The following is a 16,253-nucleotide window of genomic DNA, read 5'->3' as shown; positions in this document are numbered from 1 at the left end:
TCCAGAACAATCAGGAACGTTCTGGAGACAATTAAGACAAACAGGCTGATTAGAACACCTGCAGCCAATCAAGAAGCTGCTAGAATCAATTAAGGCAGGCTAATGAGGGCACCTGGGTTTAAAAAGGAACTCACTTCAGTTTGTGGTACGCGTGTAAGGAGCGAGGAGCAAGAGGCGCTAGGAGCTGAGAGTGAGAACACATACTGTTGGAGGACTGAGGAGTACAAGCATTATCAGACACCAAGAGGAAGGTCCTATGGTGAGGATAAAGAAGGGGTTAGGAGGAGGCCATGGGGAAGTAGCCCAGGGAGTTGAAGCTGTCGCACCGCTGTTCCAGGAGGCACTCTAGACAGCTGCAATCCACTGGGCCCTGGGCTGGAACCCGGAGTAGAGGGCAGGTCTGGGTTCCCCCCAAATCTCCCAACTCCTGATCAGACACAGGAGGAGTTGACCTGGACTGTGGGTTCACGAAAACTGCCAAGCTGAGGGCTGCCGTGAAGCTCCAAGGCGAGCAAATCCACCAATAAGCGCAAACCCACCAAGGCAGAGGAGGAACTTTGTCACAATATTTAAGTAAAACCCTAGTAATTGCTGTTTTGTCTACAACTGCCAGTGCAATCCTTTAGAAAACAAAAAGGGAACTTTCTTTTGCATCACATATGTTATATAGTTATATAAACACCAGTGCCAAGTTTTCATACGACAAGTAATTGTTGAGTATTACTAATTGCTTAGTTACTGCAGTGATGAGTGCTATAGACAAAACTAAAGATAGATATATAAAAACTGAATTAGAAAAGTAGCATAAACATGAGACACAATTGCACGCTGCTATTCATCAATATGTAGATAGGAAAAAAGACTTTTTATTATGTAACGTTTAGACAGCTGGTACTGTAAATGAATCATCTCTAAAGTAAAAATGAGGTTACCGTAGATGACCACAAACCCATATAAGTTGTGTTGAATATGACTATAACAAAAAGTAGTTAAAATGTCCTCTGCTTTCAGGTCATGATGGTTGTCATTTGATTAAATAAGAGTGCATTCCGTTTGATGTCTTGTCTTTATTATTCACGGGCACATCTGTGTATATGTCTTATCTTTGTATGAAGTGCTGCTGGCAACCAAGTATTCATACAGGTTCCTATTTGCACACCTGCAACACACATGTAGTTTGTGTCGTGTGCAGTTTTAATCATTCCTCTTAATTGTGGTACATTCACCAGATTGGGGGAAAACATCATTCAGGTACAAAAAGAAACTGCTTAGTGTTTGAAGGAATTTGATAATTTTGCTGTGGTTCCTAGCTTGGCAGGTGGTAATAATGCCTATGCCAGCACTGTCAAAATATGAAAATTAAAGTGACGATGGGTTTTAATGAAATCCATTTGACAAATATAATTAAGGTGTTTTAATATGAAGCCCTGTAATAAAGACTACCGGTGGACTCCCTGAGGTCCTGACTAATTGTGTAGATTGCTTTTAAGCTTTGAATAGTTTTATTGGATAATGAACTGTTAAGAAGTGTTAGATCTTTCTTAAGCAGAATTTGGTTTGAAAAAGAAGAGGAGAGACAGGCCTGAGGTGTGGCATTTTAAACATAATTAGAAGAAAGATTTAAGTTAACATCTTTGATCTTGCTGTCAGTTTTTGATTAGAGCTGTAAATGCTTTAATCAAGTGTAGTGTAGTCATTATATTTCTAACTGTTTTTAAACTGTGAAATTACTGAGACACTGACATCAGTTTAACACATTTTGAAAATTTGCAGCAAAGTTGTGTTTGTAAACTGGGTGTTTATATTAAAATGTCAGGCTGCAGTGATTTACCAATTTAATGATAATTGCATAATTATAATATTTTGTGGTGAACAAATAGTTTGGTAATTTTTTCTAAGATGAAGTGTAATGTGTTGTAGTTGATGAGAACACGCTACTTATTTTTTGTTTTAAAATCTTACCATTTTTTCAACTGAAAACATATTCCAAATTAGAATTTATTGTATTGGATATATGTAGACCATAAAATACATTTCATTCTGTCATTATGTCCTCTATATTTCACTAGAAAAATATGTATATCTGTAGATATATTTAGAAAATGGTGCTGAAGACTTAAATAGCCAAAATGGCAATAATAATCTCTGGGCATTTTACCATCTTCAGTGGATTTAATATATTTGTAACTAACTTGATTGTTCCCAGTTGGAGGCAGTGTGTTCCCCTGCTTTGAGTCTAGGAGTGGGAGTCAGCCATCCTGGGTTCTGTACCTGGTTCAGACATTGTCTCATTGTGGGCCTGATCATTTTGAGGTGCTGAGCATGAACGAAAATCAGTGTACTCCACGCCTTGCCAGGTCAGGTTGTGTTTCTCTAAGTAGCCACACAATGCAGCAAAACAAAATGTATCAACCTCAAAGGAATATAACTATTTTTATAAAGCATATATATGAGGAACAACCAGAACAATTATTGACGACACTGGATCACTAGAATTTACTGCCAGCCAGGCATGCAATCGTCATACCACTCCATCACTGTTAGAGCACAACCAACAAAATAACAACCTCCTTCCTCATTCTGACCCATTCTGAGTGTGCATGGGGAAAAGAGGACTTTTATTGCATGTCCTGGAAGTTGACAGATATGAATTCTGGTGGACCAGGAGAATGGGAGATGTGTTTTAGTCTACTTGAGCGTCCCTCACAGAGAATGGCCTGCTGGCAGTTCTTTCTCTTTTATTTAATGGCAGCTCCAGCTCAATTGCCTCTGCTGATTGTAACTGAAGAGGTGTGGGACAAAGAGAGAGGCTGTCTCTCAAATAACCCTTACCCAAAACGATTTTAGGGCTTCAAAAGGGAAAGCCAACACCTTGAATTGCCACCGGAAGCCTGCATGCAGCCAGTGCAGCTCAACAATCATGAGCGATACATCTGTAGACTGAAACTGCTGATTAATAAGCAGGCTGCTCCAATAAGCGGGACAAGCTGGAACTTCTAAATGGAGCCAAAGTGTAGCCCCAACTACAGCTCATCTAATCTTGAGATAACAAAGGTCTGGATAAGCATTGCCAGCTAGCATCAGAAGAAAGCAGTCACACTTGTCTTATTAGACACCTATTGAAAAAAGCACCATTTAAAACAGCTGCCACATGAGCATGTAGCAGCAATGTGGATCTGACAAGATCCCTAAGGGTATGACTACACAGCTCAGGTAGACATACAAACACTCACTCTGCTTGAGTTTAGCACATTACGAATACAATGTGGTTGTAGTACAGTACCTCCGATGGTGGCTCAGGCTAGCTGCTGGAGTATAGGCCCACCCAACCGCACCACAGCCAAACTACTATTTTTAAATCCATGAGCTGGAGCAAAGCTAATGGGTGTGTTTACACCAAAGCTGGGAATCACACTTCGCACTGCTGTGTAGACGTACTCTAAAATGCAAATCTTAGCAACAGCAGGTGCCAAAAATCAATTAGCAAAGGGCTGATAGAAGTCTAGCCGCACAGCTCTTAGACCCCATGTGAAGGCTTAAGATGTTGTTCCTAAAATTTGATTCTACTCTGAAAAGTGGCATTATGGAGGAGTCTATATTTGCATCTCAGAACAATATTTGCATCTCAGTTTTCCAGAACAAATGTTAACAGTAAAAGGAGATTCTATCCTCCCTTATGGCCACTCAGTAAAAGATTTAAGGATGGCAATTTTACAACAGAAAAGCTTCAAAAACAGACTCCAACGAGAAACTGCTGAGTTTGAATTAATATGCAAACTAGATACCATGAACTTGGGTTTGAATAGAGACTGGGAGTGGCTGGGTCATTACACATATTGAATCTATTTCCCTGTGTTAAGTATGGTCACACCTTCTTGTCAACTGTCTAAATGGGCCATCTTGGTTATCACTACAAAAGTTTTTTTTCTCCTGCTGATAATAGCTCGTCTTAATTATTTAGCCTCTTACAGTTTGTATGGCAACTTCCACCTTCTCCGTATGTGTGTGTGTGTATGTGTATATATATATCTTCTTACCATATGTTCCATTCGATGCATCCGATGAAGTGGGCTGTAGCCCACGAAAGCTTATGCTCTAATAAATTTGTTAGTCTCTAAGGTGCCACAAGTACTCCTGTCCACAGATATGTTACTCCTATTGAACTCACTAATAGTATTTGCTTATTTACAGACTAATTATTTTTCAACTAGTTGTACTACATCACTGATTTAATTATACATTTCTATTTATCTTTGATACCTTTGGCCCCTATTACCATAGTATCTGAGTGCCTCCCAATTTTTTAATGTGTATTTATCCTCACAACACCCCTGTGAGGTAGGGCAGAACTTTTATCTCCATTTCAGAGATGGGAAACTGAGGAAAGAGAGGCTTAGTGACTCACCCAAGGTCACACTGGAAATCTATGGAAGAGCAGAGAATAGAACCTACATCTCCACAGTCCTGTTGTAGCAGCCTAATTCCTGGACCATCTATCATCTGTAATCCTAATCCTTCCATTTGCAAATGGCGGCGTCACATTTCCAGACACAGGGCGCTGATGGATGGAAGGGACATCCTTCTGATTTCTGAGCAAAAGCCACTCTCATGGGTAAAATGGCATGTATTAGACAACACAGATTTTTTCCAGTTGTAAAATACATGCTGAATACACTAACATTATGTTGAAGTTTTAAAAAATTGCCACCTTCTTGAAGTTATAAAAAAATTGCCTCTTACATTTTCACATGGAGCTGAAGGTTCATGAATAATTTTGAAGTCATTTTGCCTCCACTTTTAAAAGATTTTTCTTTCTGGTAAAAATCTCTTTTACTCAGCAGTCTTAAAAAAAAAATACAAACAAAAAAAACACACACCTCAGTACTTTGAGACTCAAACTTTGCATGCAGTTTGTATATATGGCATTTTGTTTTCAAGAAAGAGTTTAGGGGGTATGGGGAAGTGGGGAATCTATTGAAAGGAATAGCTAATAAACATTTCCTTAGCCTTGCTAACATATGCCGTTGTGTTAGCGTTTTGCCATGTTGGTAATTTATACCTATTAAACCTTTGTTTTGTCTATTACTGATTCCCGGGCTTTTGTTTGCCCTTATTGTCAGTAACAAGCATTTCATTTTTATATGGGGGAAAATGGTCTCAGTTACTTCTACTGTACTCAAAAAGGAGAATGGGATTTGCAAATGATAAATGGGGAAGTTGACTAGCTAACTAATAAAGATTTGTCTTAATCAAGTATGATTTGTCAGAACAGGAGCGCACGGGGGTCAGGGCACATGCAATGAATAATACAGCATTCACAGGAGAAAAGGACCAGGCAAAAGGCCTCATAAATATGCTGTGATTACGCGCCGCTAATTCGTATTCAAAGAGTGAGTTCACTGAAGCTAGCTCCTAGGTTGCTGAGCTATTCACTTGCCTTGTGGTCTCTCCAATGTATAAGAAAAGTTTTTGTTTAATTTTCTTTTTTATCACATGTAGTTTTTAGCATGGCTTTATTTTTGCACAGAATAAATATCAACAGGTTTTGGTTTGAAACATAATTTACAATAATAATTTACAATGTGATTAATTAATAATCCTTTTGTTTTGTTTTGTTCAAAAGTCCAGCATCTTATTTTTCATTTAAATATGAATGTGGGTGCAGCAAGAAATATATTCTCCTTTCACATTCAATATGTATTGCTGAGGAGTGTAAGTCCAGTTAAAAAAGCTCTCTTTACCTATGGAAGTAGTAAAGATCAAACATGCAGAGAATGCTTGCTTGTGTTCCCAGCATTCCTGACTTTCTAATAAGGCTCTAGATTCAGATTACGCAGGATAAATCTTTAATATATCAGTATGAGTCTTTTAATATAACAGTATGAGGGTAAATCTGAATAAACCTAAATATCTTGATACTTGATTTTGGATTTGTTTTTTAAGAGCTCTTTTTGCTTCAAGGAGCCATTTATGGGTCTGAAATAACATAAGATATAGTCTTCGCTTGACTTTTCCTCTGTCCAGAAATAGAAACACTAGGAAAAGACCAGTTCTTATTATTTGAGCCTCATAAATGGTTCCTTTAATAATTAAAAAAGCACACAATGAATATCAATGCAGACAAAGTACCTGAAACTCAAATATTTGTGGGCCATGTTGTTTTCACTTAGCATTATTTGGATGTTGCGTATTTGGATATGCATTAAAAATCTCTCTCCCATGCCTTAACTTTAAAATGTGTCTTGTCTTTCTAAGATGCTTCTGCCCTTTTAATAGGGTAACTGACTTTGATTTCTGCTTGCCGGTGGGCCTACTGGGCCTAACCTATTTTGCATTAAATTTTATGTGCCTTGAGTTGTGTTTATTACATTGAAGATAACTGAGCTGCAGAGGTTGAGTCAGCCTTATGATTTTCAGAGCCTCAAGCTGCCAGATGCAGGAATTGGCATATGAGTTGCCTGGCCTCCAGTCACACCTGTTTTAAGTCTTTGCAGGCTGCAATACTCAGGGTCCAAAATAATTGCTTGCATTGCCTGTTACTTCATATAAAGTTGTTGAATAAAGGAACGTGGAGTTTGAATTTACCAGTTTGAATTCAACCCAGGTGAGACGTAGCCAGAATTCATTGTCATCTCATGGCTGCTTGCATGGGTGAAATTAGAGGATAGTCTAGAGGATAGGTGTCCTCGGCACAGACTAAATGTGATCAGAATTGTGACTATTTTGCCACCTTTGAGGCAGTCTGAGCGGAGAAATCAAGAATTGAATGAACTGCTCTTTCAGCCCAAGAGGTAGTGCAGTCTGGAAGGTACCTTAATAGAGCAGTATGCACTGCCTGAACTGTACCTGTTGTCTGGATAAAGAGAGGACGACAGAGTTTCTAACATGGTTAGGTCAGTCCCTTCCACTAAGAATAATAGAAAGGAAAAATAAGTGAGAAAAAAAATATTGTGACTTGATTCCAACTTCACTTAAGTTAGAGATTGTAAATGGGGTAGCAGGATATTTATTTGTCTTATTGCACTGAGCAAGGTACTTTTCTGAACAGTTGCTCCAAGAGGGGAGGAGAACATTTGAAAGGAAGATTTTGGAGCAGATGAATATTACTGAACTAGCATCTAGCCAGAACAACGGCTGGACTTCAGTATAGGTAAGCCCAGAGTCGAATCAAAGCCTGCCACCTCCTGTGAACGATGCCATGAGGATGTTAGCAAGCGAGCTAAGATAGATGTGTGATGGAAGTAGACAGAAAAAATTATCAGTTAGTGAGAAATGTGTACTTTTTATGTCAGTAGATTGATGTACGTTAGAATTTTAGAAAAGGTAAGAAATGTGTACTTTTTATGCCCGTAGATTGATGTATGTTAGAATTTTAGAAAAGGTAAGAAGCCCTAGAAAAAGAAGAGGCTACTAGAGGTGAAGTTACCAGGCCTGTGTCATGTCATCTCTCTTCCTCCTCCCTTCTCACCCGCCATTTTCTATTACTTCTCATTCAGATGTTTACCCACTCCCGAAAGAGTGAGCGGGAGGAGAGGAAGCGTTGGTTTTAAACTGCTACAGTTCACTCCTAAAGGTATTGATGTTGTCTGGCCTCTTTCTCATGTACCTTTTCTTCCATATTTCCATATTCTCCGTTGTAGAAAGCAGTAAGTCTGAATTTTTTGTTTCCCTGATCTCGAGATGAAAATACCATGTTTTTTGCTGTTGACCAATAAAGTGGATTTTATGAACTTTCATCTTAATTCATGGTACCGTTTTTATTTTAAAGAGGTTTGCATTTTTAAGGTGGATTGGGAATTGGGTTGGGACTTTTTTTTATTTTTGTTTTGCTTTCACAGCGAGACCAACCAGGCAGCTTCTTTTACCCTGTCTTGTAACTGAAATCATGAAAGCACAAAACATTGTGGTTGTCCTTTTCATACCTTAGCAAAGGTGATATTAAGTATCCTTTCTAAGATATACTCTAACCGGTGCCCTGTTGTATATAATAACAATTGGACTTCTGTTTTTTCCTGTATGTACCCATCAGCATCCCATTTCCTGCAGATACTTAGTCATTTGAATAGCATAACTTTCTCATTTCACTATGCTGCATTCTTTTAATGTTTTACAAATATTCTCTCTATTGACTTATAACCATTACCTGTAATCCTTGATTTATCAATAATAATCTGTTTGTCATCTAATGACCTAAAGATCAAAATGACTCTGTCTCTAATTGTTATCTCTTCTAATTAAATATATCTCATTAGAGATTATATATAAATATATATTAATGAAATATATATTTCACTAGAAGATATATAGATGTATATAAACTGCAAACTTGTACATTTATAAGGACTTCTACTTATGTAACCATACTTAAAGATGTCAGCACTTTTTTTTATTAACTTTCTGCTATCCGGTACCTTTTCACTCAACCCTGAACTCTTTTGCCTCCTACAGTATATTTTCCAAGTCTGTAAAATTGCTTGCTGTCACCTCTGAAACACTGCTCACATATAATATTTTGTAGCATGACTTTTTGCAGAAATTCTTATTGATGTTTTCGTATCCTGTAATTCCCTCCCTTTAATACTCCCAAAGTCCAAATTCTCCCAATTTTAACATGACCAAAATGTGACAACCATACCATAACAGGGTTGCTGCCACTTGAGCAGTCCCTTATGGCAAGAATTCCCTTTGCAGCAACCTCCCTCTGTTCTACCTCTTCAGGGCCCCTTGCAGGTCCCGCACAGCCTTTCTTATTAGTCCAACCACCCTCCATTTGAGTCTGGTTTAATGCCCAAAACCATTCCAAACAGTCCATTACTGCAATTCAGAGGTTCAACTTATCTCTGGCTCTTCTGGCATCCACATGGAGTTCTTCGCTGCTCTACCCAGGGTCACTTCTTATAGCTGTGTCCCCTAGAATTGAACTCTCTGGCTTCCTTCTCTTTTCAGTGTCTCCCCTTTTTCTGAGGGAGAATGCATTCTATATACTGCCCTGTTCCAGAGAAAACTTCTCCTGATCGGCTGAAAGAAGAAGGGAGCTCTGATCTTGTACCCTTTAAAGGAATGGTTCATGGGGTTTTGCCTCCATCCAACTGCTAATTCCCAGGGATTGCTTCCTCTTTTCTGCTACAGAGCCATTTCCTGAGCCTTTGTGGATTCCAAACCCCTGAAACAAATTCTTCTGGACCTTCTGCTCTTAAAGGACCAGTATTCCCCATTTTGCAGACCTTGAAAGAAAATGCCCCCAGACTCAAAGATCTTAACTGGGTTTCTGCCATTTCAGTAGCCCCTATAAATAATCCCTATTTCAGGTTTCAGAGTAGCAGCCGTGTTAGTCTGTATTCGCAAGAAGAAAAGGAGTACTTGTGGCACCTTAGCGACTAACAAATTTAGAAAGCTTATGCTCAGATAAATTTGTTAGTCTCTAAGGTGCCACAAGTACTCCTTTTCTTTATCCCTATTTCAGGATCTTTCACGGATTTGATACATGCTTCTTTTTAAGTCCTGATTCCAGAAATCATCTGTATTTAAGAAGGCCACTTAAGCATGTGCTTAGGTGCTTTCCTGAAATGGGGCCTTAGACTTCCCCACCCTACTATCTCTTCCCTCTTCCTCTCCACCATAGGTGGCAGCTTTTATACTTCTCTGCCCTAACCATCTGATCAGCTTTTTTAATTCTTTAACATTATCTTTACATCCCACTCTGTGGTCAGTCTGTCTCCCTCTCTCACCTCTGTATGTCTAGTAAGTCTGTGTATTTGTATGTAGAACACAAATGTAAAGTCTTTTTGAACAAGCCATCTAGCATTCTCCCCATAATTTGGTCACGCCTATCATCAGCCCTTTTACCACATCAAGACGTGTGCTGCGTTTTACTGATAAGTGCAGGAATATACCACACACAGGGGTGACATTTTGATATGAAAGATACTGTGTAAAACATACATTGTCTTTTATATTATAAATCTCCATTTTAGTAAGGTTGGAAATAGCTGATTTAAGAGGTTATTTCTATATAAGTTGCATCCTTGGAAAATACGTACAAGTCATATGTATGCACAGCTCTCTTTCTCATGCACACACCCACAAAACTGCAATAACTGATGTCCTATCCATCTTGTTTTGTTCTTTTTAATGCTGATGTAATATCATGCATCAGGCACATCACACAATTTTTCCTTGCTTGTTTTCTTTGGTTTCAAACCACTTAAGCATTTATTTACCTTACAGGCTAGACTGATTTTGAAAGAGCCTCTCTAATCACTCAAGTCAATAATACACATTTTTAAAGAATGACTAATGTATTTACCCAAGAGACCAGTATAGCTGTGAATGAGCCTTTCCAGTCTGTTGGATAAATAAATATGCATTTTATAAATTCCATGGAACGATTCTTGGTTTTTCTTTATGCATGAAAAAGAAAATAGACTCCAGCAGAAAAAAAAGTATTAAACCTGTGATGTAGATTCGCTGTTAAAGGGATGTTTTCAAATATCCGTGTATGTTTTTTCATTTTTATTTTTTTGCTTTTCATTCTCTCAATATCCTGTTAGACCCTTGTAAGTATAAATACTTTTCCTGCAGATTTTTCCTTTCTTTATTTGGTAACTGCTTCCCACCCCTATTTTTGAATGGGGTTTCCATGAACATGACTATTCATTTCACAACTTCAACCATATCCTATCACAGCATCTTTATTTATGCATCTGATCACGTGCAAAACTTTGGGAAGTGATATCATCTTCTTGCTTGCACAACCTGCCCATATAGAGCTAAACATCATTTGAGAAGGCCACACCAAAAAAGAGTGGTACTGTCAAATTGCTCATTGATGAAGAGATTGGTTTCCCCCACCTGATTTTAACAGCTTCAAGGCAAAATTAAATGTGTGGCCTGGGAAGCCTGATACTTGTTGTCCTTTTAAGCCTGATGCTCAATTATGACTTTGTCTTTGTGCGGGATTGTAGTTTTTTATTATTATTATTATTATTATTCATTATCTCATTCTTAAGCTATGCTGTGATGTTTGTTCTTGCCTTGTGTCAATTAGAACATGAATTATAGTGGTATAAATGGTTTTTACGCCTTTGCTTCGGGATGTTTTAGCTGTAATTTTTAGAACATAATTTTATGTCACTTTCAGAAACTCACTTGGCCTAGGTTAATTTTAACATTATGATGATTTATTTGCGCTACAGCAGCATCTACTGATTGCTTTTGGGTATCCGCATCCTGGCACTGCCCATGTACGTGTATGCACACCCCTCCCCCCCAAAAAATAGTTTAAGATCTAAAGAGCTTACAGTCTTGACATAAGGCTCCATGAATACAGCACATTTACAATATCTGACAACTCTTTGGTTCTAGTCTTGGTCCTAAATGCCTGCATGTGAACCACAACATACTTTATAAACCTGGCCACTTCGTGTAATTACACTTTGTGTAATTTGTGTAGCCTAGTAACTGATTCAACAAGATAAGTAGTCTGAAAGAATCTAAACTGCAATCCTGGATTAAATGAATACATTTGATTTTTAAGATTGGTGAAAGTTTGAACTGGCAGGAAAACATCAGGGACATGAGGAATATAATGTAATATGATAGTAAACATAAGGCAATAGTATCAAAGTGGTAAAATGTTCTATTTAAGAGCTTAACTCTGCCGCTTCCCTGCCCATGGAAGTCTTGGAGCAAAGTGAAGAGGTGCCTTATATCATTTACCTGTGTGCATTTCTCTACATTATTGATCTTGCATCTGCAAAAGTCTCACTGATTTTAGTGAACGTTCTGAGAGTGGAAGAGCTGTACTATAGGATGCTTAGATCAGGGGTTCAATTTATGATGCTCAAACTGATAGCCAGAATTCTAGCGTCACCTCCGTTAAGTCTCGTATTTCAACTTATGCTGTTATTTTTGCCCAAAAAGGGCAAAAGATCATCAAATGCAGTGCATATAGAGTAAAACAACTCCTGTAAAATTGATGATCCATCCAGTTATATATCTGTGGAGATTGTTGGAAAGGAAATGCAGCTCTCTCAGTTCTCGGACCCCTGTGCCAGTTTGAACTTCATGGCTGAAGGTTTAATCCCTAAGTATCATATCAACAATTCATTTTGTGATATTCTGGCTGACATGCTCTCCTTCCTTATTTATTGATGTCTTCAGTCATCAGCAATGAAAGGAAAATACACTATTTTGTCAAAGTGATGGTGGATTACCCTCAGTTACAGTTGATCCTGTTGTCATGTTGATGGTTAGAAAATTAAACTAAATCCTTATAAAAAGCTAAGAATGTGAACATACCACTGATAGGAAGAAAAAGATTTGAACAAATACAGTAACTTTCTTAAGTTGGCATATAAAAATATATAGCTGCATCCTTCAAAGATATTTTTGAGTTTTGTTTGTGAAATACCAGACCATTTTAGCCAATGTGCTTTTTATTTCTTCCTTTGAAAGAAAATCTTCTCCTGACTCTTCTTTTTACTTACACACACACACACACCAAATTTTGAATAATAAATATTTCCAGCTGACACTAGTTTGCTGGAATTTGGCTGATTGTTTTACTTTACTTTTGAAATAAAATATATTTTTCTTAAAAAATACAGTGAATATATGTATCCTTTTATGTATTCCAAGACTTTAAATGCTTTAACAGTGATTGATAATAAGCACATTATAGTTTCATCCAGAGGGTTATGAGACATACATGCAGATGAGTCTTGAGTCACTTTTCCTACTCTACCATCTGTACAGCTGTGCTCCACCTTACAGCTTTTTAACTCAGTAACCACATATCTTACCACGTTTCACCTTTGGGAGGCATTGTATATACAGCTAAAAGTAAAGAGCTGCAAGCCAGCAGGGACAAGATAGCATAATGGGGATGTCAATTTGTGGTCAGATATCTGAGGAAATATTTATCTTACTTGTACTGTACTTGGCAACGGATCCAGCAATATAGACTGTAATGAATATTTTTGGTCTTTAGCTGACAGAATATATATCACTGTGCACTGAAATTATTATTAAGGGGGGAGAGAAGAATGTCCAGGATTTCTTTGCCTCATATTTAAAAAAAAAAAAAGTTTAAGGCAGCTTAAAGTTGGATCATGTCCTGAAAATTTAAAATTGTAAGTATTGCTATGTTAATATATAACTGATTTTTTTTTCTGATTCAGTCTCTTTCTACAATTGTAAGAATTAAATGTCAAGATCTTGCTTATTCATAATTCAGTAACATAGCAATAGCAATATGTTGCTTTTGTTATTTAGAGAAATATGCAGTATACTTCATTTGGGTACTCTTTTTTTGGCACTGGTAGGCTGAGCAGCCTAAAGGAATGTGCATAGAACTGGAAGTCAGAAACTTCTGTTTATGTCAGACTTGCTATGTGGCCTGAGGCAAATTGTATCCATTTCCCCTTCTGTAAAATGGTGATCATATAATTTACTTTCTTCCCTCAGGGGGATGTAGTGAGGATTAATTAATGTTTGTATAACACTCTGAAGATGGAAATCTCTTCTATATACGAGGTGGTATTATTTTCTTATACATGCATATCTGTAATAGCTATTTCAGGTTAACATATGAGATTAAAGTTCTTTCAAAAGGAAAGTCCTGTCCTTGTTCACAGCCTTCGTGTTATGTCTTGAAGCCTGAATTTTCCCCTAATTTTGCAATTATTTAATCCAGCATCGGCTATGGAAGCAACCAGCCAAACTGTAAACAAGAGATGATGCCAACCAATTGATTAATGTGACTGTTATCAGAAATACTAAGAGACCCAGCAGAACACATCTCCAAGCTTGCCAGAAATGCTAGGCCACCAGTGGACCGAAGAAGAACACCAGTTGTGTGAGGAGGAAGGGTTAACACTAAAATAACAGAATTTCATTTTAGTAGCAGGTGGAGTTAGGAGTGCAGGGAGAAAGGCCTTCCACTAATGTCTGTTGTTTCAGAATCTCCATAACTGTGCTGGTATCTCTTAGTAAAAATTTCCTGATATTTCCCAGCAAGGGAAGCAGAAGGGGAGAGACAAAGGTTAAGAACATGTGAGAAGTATGAACTCCCACCCTGCAGAACAAGTATGAAATTCTTTTTGCCAATGTTGTGTAGACCAAAGGTTAACATGAATCCCTATAGCCTAAACTATCTCATTAGATTGTCAATATGACAACTTCTAGTTTGATTGTTACTTCTTCATGTGTATGATATTTAAGACATTTAAAGCTTGTTAGTGATTTTGTCGTTGAATTTAGGTGGAGTGATTAGGCTCTCTTATGTTACAGTGCTGTTTTTCTTTAAATATATTTATTAGAATTTAACCTGGCATGTTGGGGGCTTACAGAGAAAAGCTGTATTTTTCAGGATTTATATTTTGATTTTTTTTAATGCAGAGCAGATTGGACAGGAAATGTTGGAAAACCTGAGCCAAGACAGAGAGAAGATCCAGCGTTCTCGGGAAAGGGTAAGTTTGACTATAAAGAATTGCTGGTCTCGGGTTTTGTGTGCTTTGGGCAAGTTCACTTTGCAAGCAGAAATAATCCAGTACATTGATTAAAGTCTTAAATAAGTCAATTATTATATCATGATATGTAATCACCACCCATCAATACTTATTAAAAAGTAAAAGCCTAATAGGGGCTTGATCCTGCAAACTCTGAGTAATACAAGTTGTCCCATTAAAGTCAATGGGTCTGCATTTGCAAGGAAGAAATTGGCCCAATCCTGCAATCAGACCTGATCAGTGTGTGTCTTGGAATTTTTTCAAGGCCAATTTTTTCTGTTTCTTCCTGTTCCTGCCTGGAGCAAGGTTAAGAAGGAATGAAATTTTCCTAGAAAGCTGACTGGTGAGCCTCCAGTCATACGCCATCCAAAGACCTGTTGTCAGAAATGGAAGACCTCAAATTCCTAGTACTCAGTCCCATTATACGCCTCTTAGTTACTGTTTTCAGGTCTCCATTAGATCCATATAAGAGCATATGTCTGTGGCATGAAGTCCACTTGAAGGTTGTGATCTTAGCTCACATCTCTATGTATCCCATTTTCTAAATTGTTGTTAAAAGACCAAAGATGGAGACCATTGTCCCTCAGTGGCCAATACCTTTGCACTGCACATACAGAGGCATCATGTTACAGAGTAGGGAGATAAACTATTTCTGTAGAACTCAGGTATGACTGCACCAGACTGGAATGTTGCATTCAGTTCTTAGCCCCTCATTATTGAGAAAATATTGACTAATTGGTTGAATTTACTAAGAGTAAAGTTTAAATGAGTTAGATGTATGGATAGAGATATATAGCTTGGCTAAACATTAAAGATATTATAATAGTTTCCCTCTGTTTGAAAAATGCAAACTCCTTAGATGGCAAGGAATGCATTAATTTAAGACTGATATGGGACATAACTAAAAATATTTGGAATGATCTAAGAAATTAAAGATGTAGGTTTCAGAGTAACAGCCGTGTTAGTCTGTATTCGCAAAAAGAAAAGGAGTACTTTTAAGAGACTAACCAATTTATTTGAGATGTAGGTTGCATATCAGGAAGCATATCCCACAAAGAGATTTACTAGACTCCCAAGGAAATGGTGGAAACCACATTGCAGGAGTCACTTAATTTACCAAGAGTGAACAGGGTTCTGAAGAAAAATGGGTTTCAGGGATTAATACAAAATTATCAGTAAAACTGACAAGATTTTCTAATTCCCACCGTACCACTCAATTCCATCAGTCCCAACACCTTGTTTATTTCCTTCTCCCTGCTTTCTCTTATTATTTAAAATAAACAATTTTTAAAAACTTTTGCACTTGTATAAATTTTCATTTCCTGATTTCAAAGCACCTTCCAAAGGAAAGTACTGTATACCAATTTTGCCAAAGGTCACACAGGAAGTCTGTCAAACCTTAACCACAGGATCATCCTTCCCAATTTCACAGAAAAAGTTAACATAGGTTTTTTTTTCCCAGTGTATCCCAAATCTGTAACAGATTATTCAATATATGACCAAGACCTATTATTTGAATGTCCATTTTTATCTTCACTTGCCAGCCATGCTTGAGGTTTTAGGTTTGTACATCAACAGCTAATGACATTGCAATCGGCTAAAACAGAATTCTCTGGCTTGACATAGCTGGGTTTTTTTGTCATCGGTTGTTGCACTCATCGCTGAGCTCATGTATTAGCAGGAAAATGGAGGAAGAGCTATCTTGGAAATATTTTGTTTTAGAATAAGTGTATTTATGATTTG

At 37.6% G+C, this 16,253-nt stretch overlaps 1 protein-coding gene across 8 annotated transcripts in view; it reads left to right on the top strand.

Moving 5' to 3' along the window:
• Positions 1-16,253, top strand: part of VTI1A (vesicle transport through interaction with t-SNAREs 1A) — a 360,190-nt gene that overhangs the window by 202,525 nt on the left and 141,412 nt on the right. For all 8 annotated transcript variants that reach the window (XM_073354362.2, XM_073354361.2, XM_078853877.1 and 5 more), the window contains one exon: positions 14,401-14,471. In XM_073354362.2, the coding sequence (XP_073210463.1) occupies positions 14,401-14,471 (71 nt within the window). The remainder of the gene's footprint in view (positions 1-14,400; positions 14,472-16,253) is intronic.

Source organism: Lepidochelys kempii, chromosome 7 (genome assembly GCF_965140285.1).
Source record: "Lepidochelys kempii isolate rLepKem1 chromosome 7, rLepKem1.hap1, whole genome shotgun sequence".
Lineage (NCBI taxonomy): Eukaryota > Metazoa > Chordata > Testudines > Cheloniidae > Lepidochelys > Lepidochelys kempii.
This window is presented reverse-complemented; position numbering and strand designations above follow the sequence as displayed.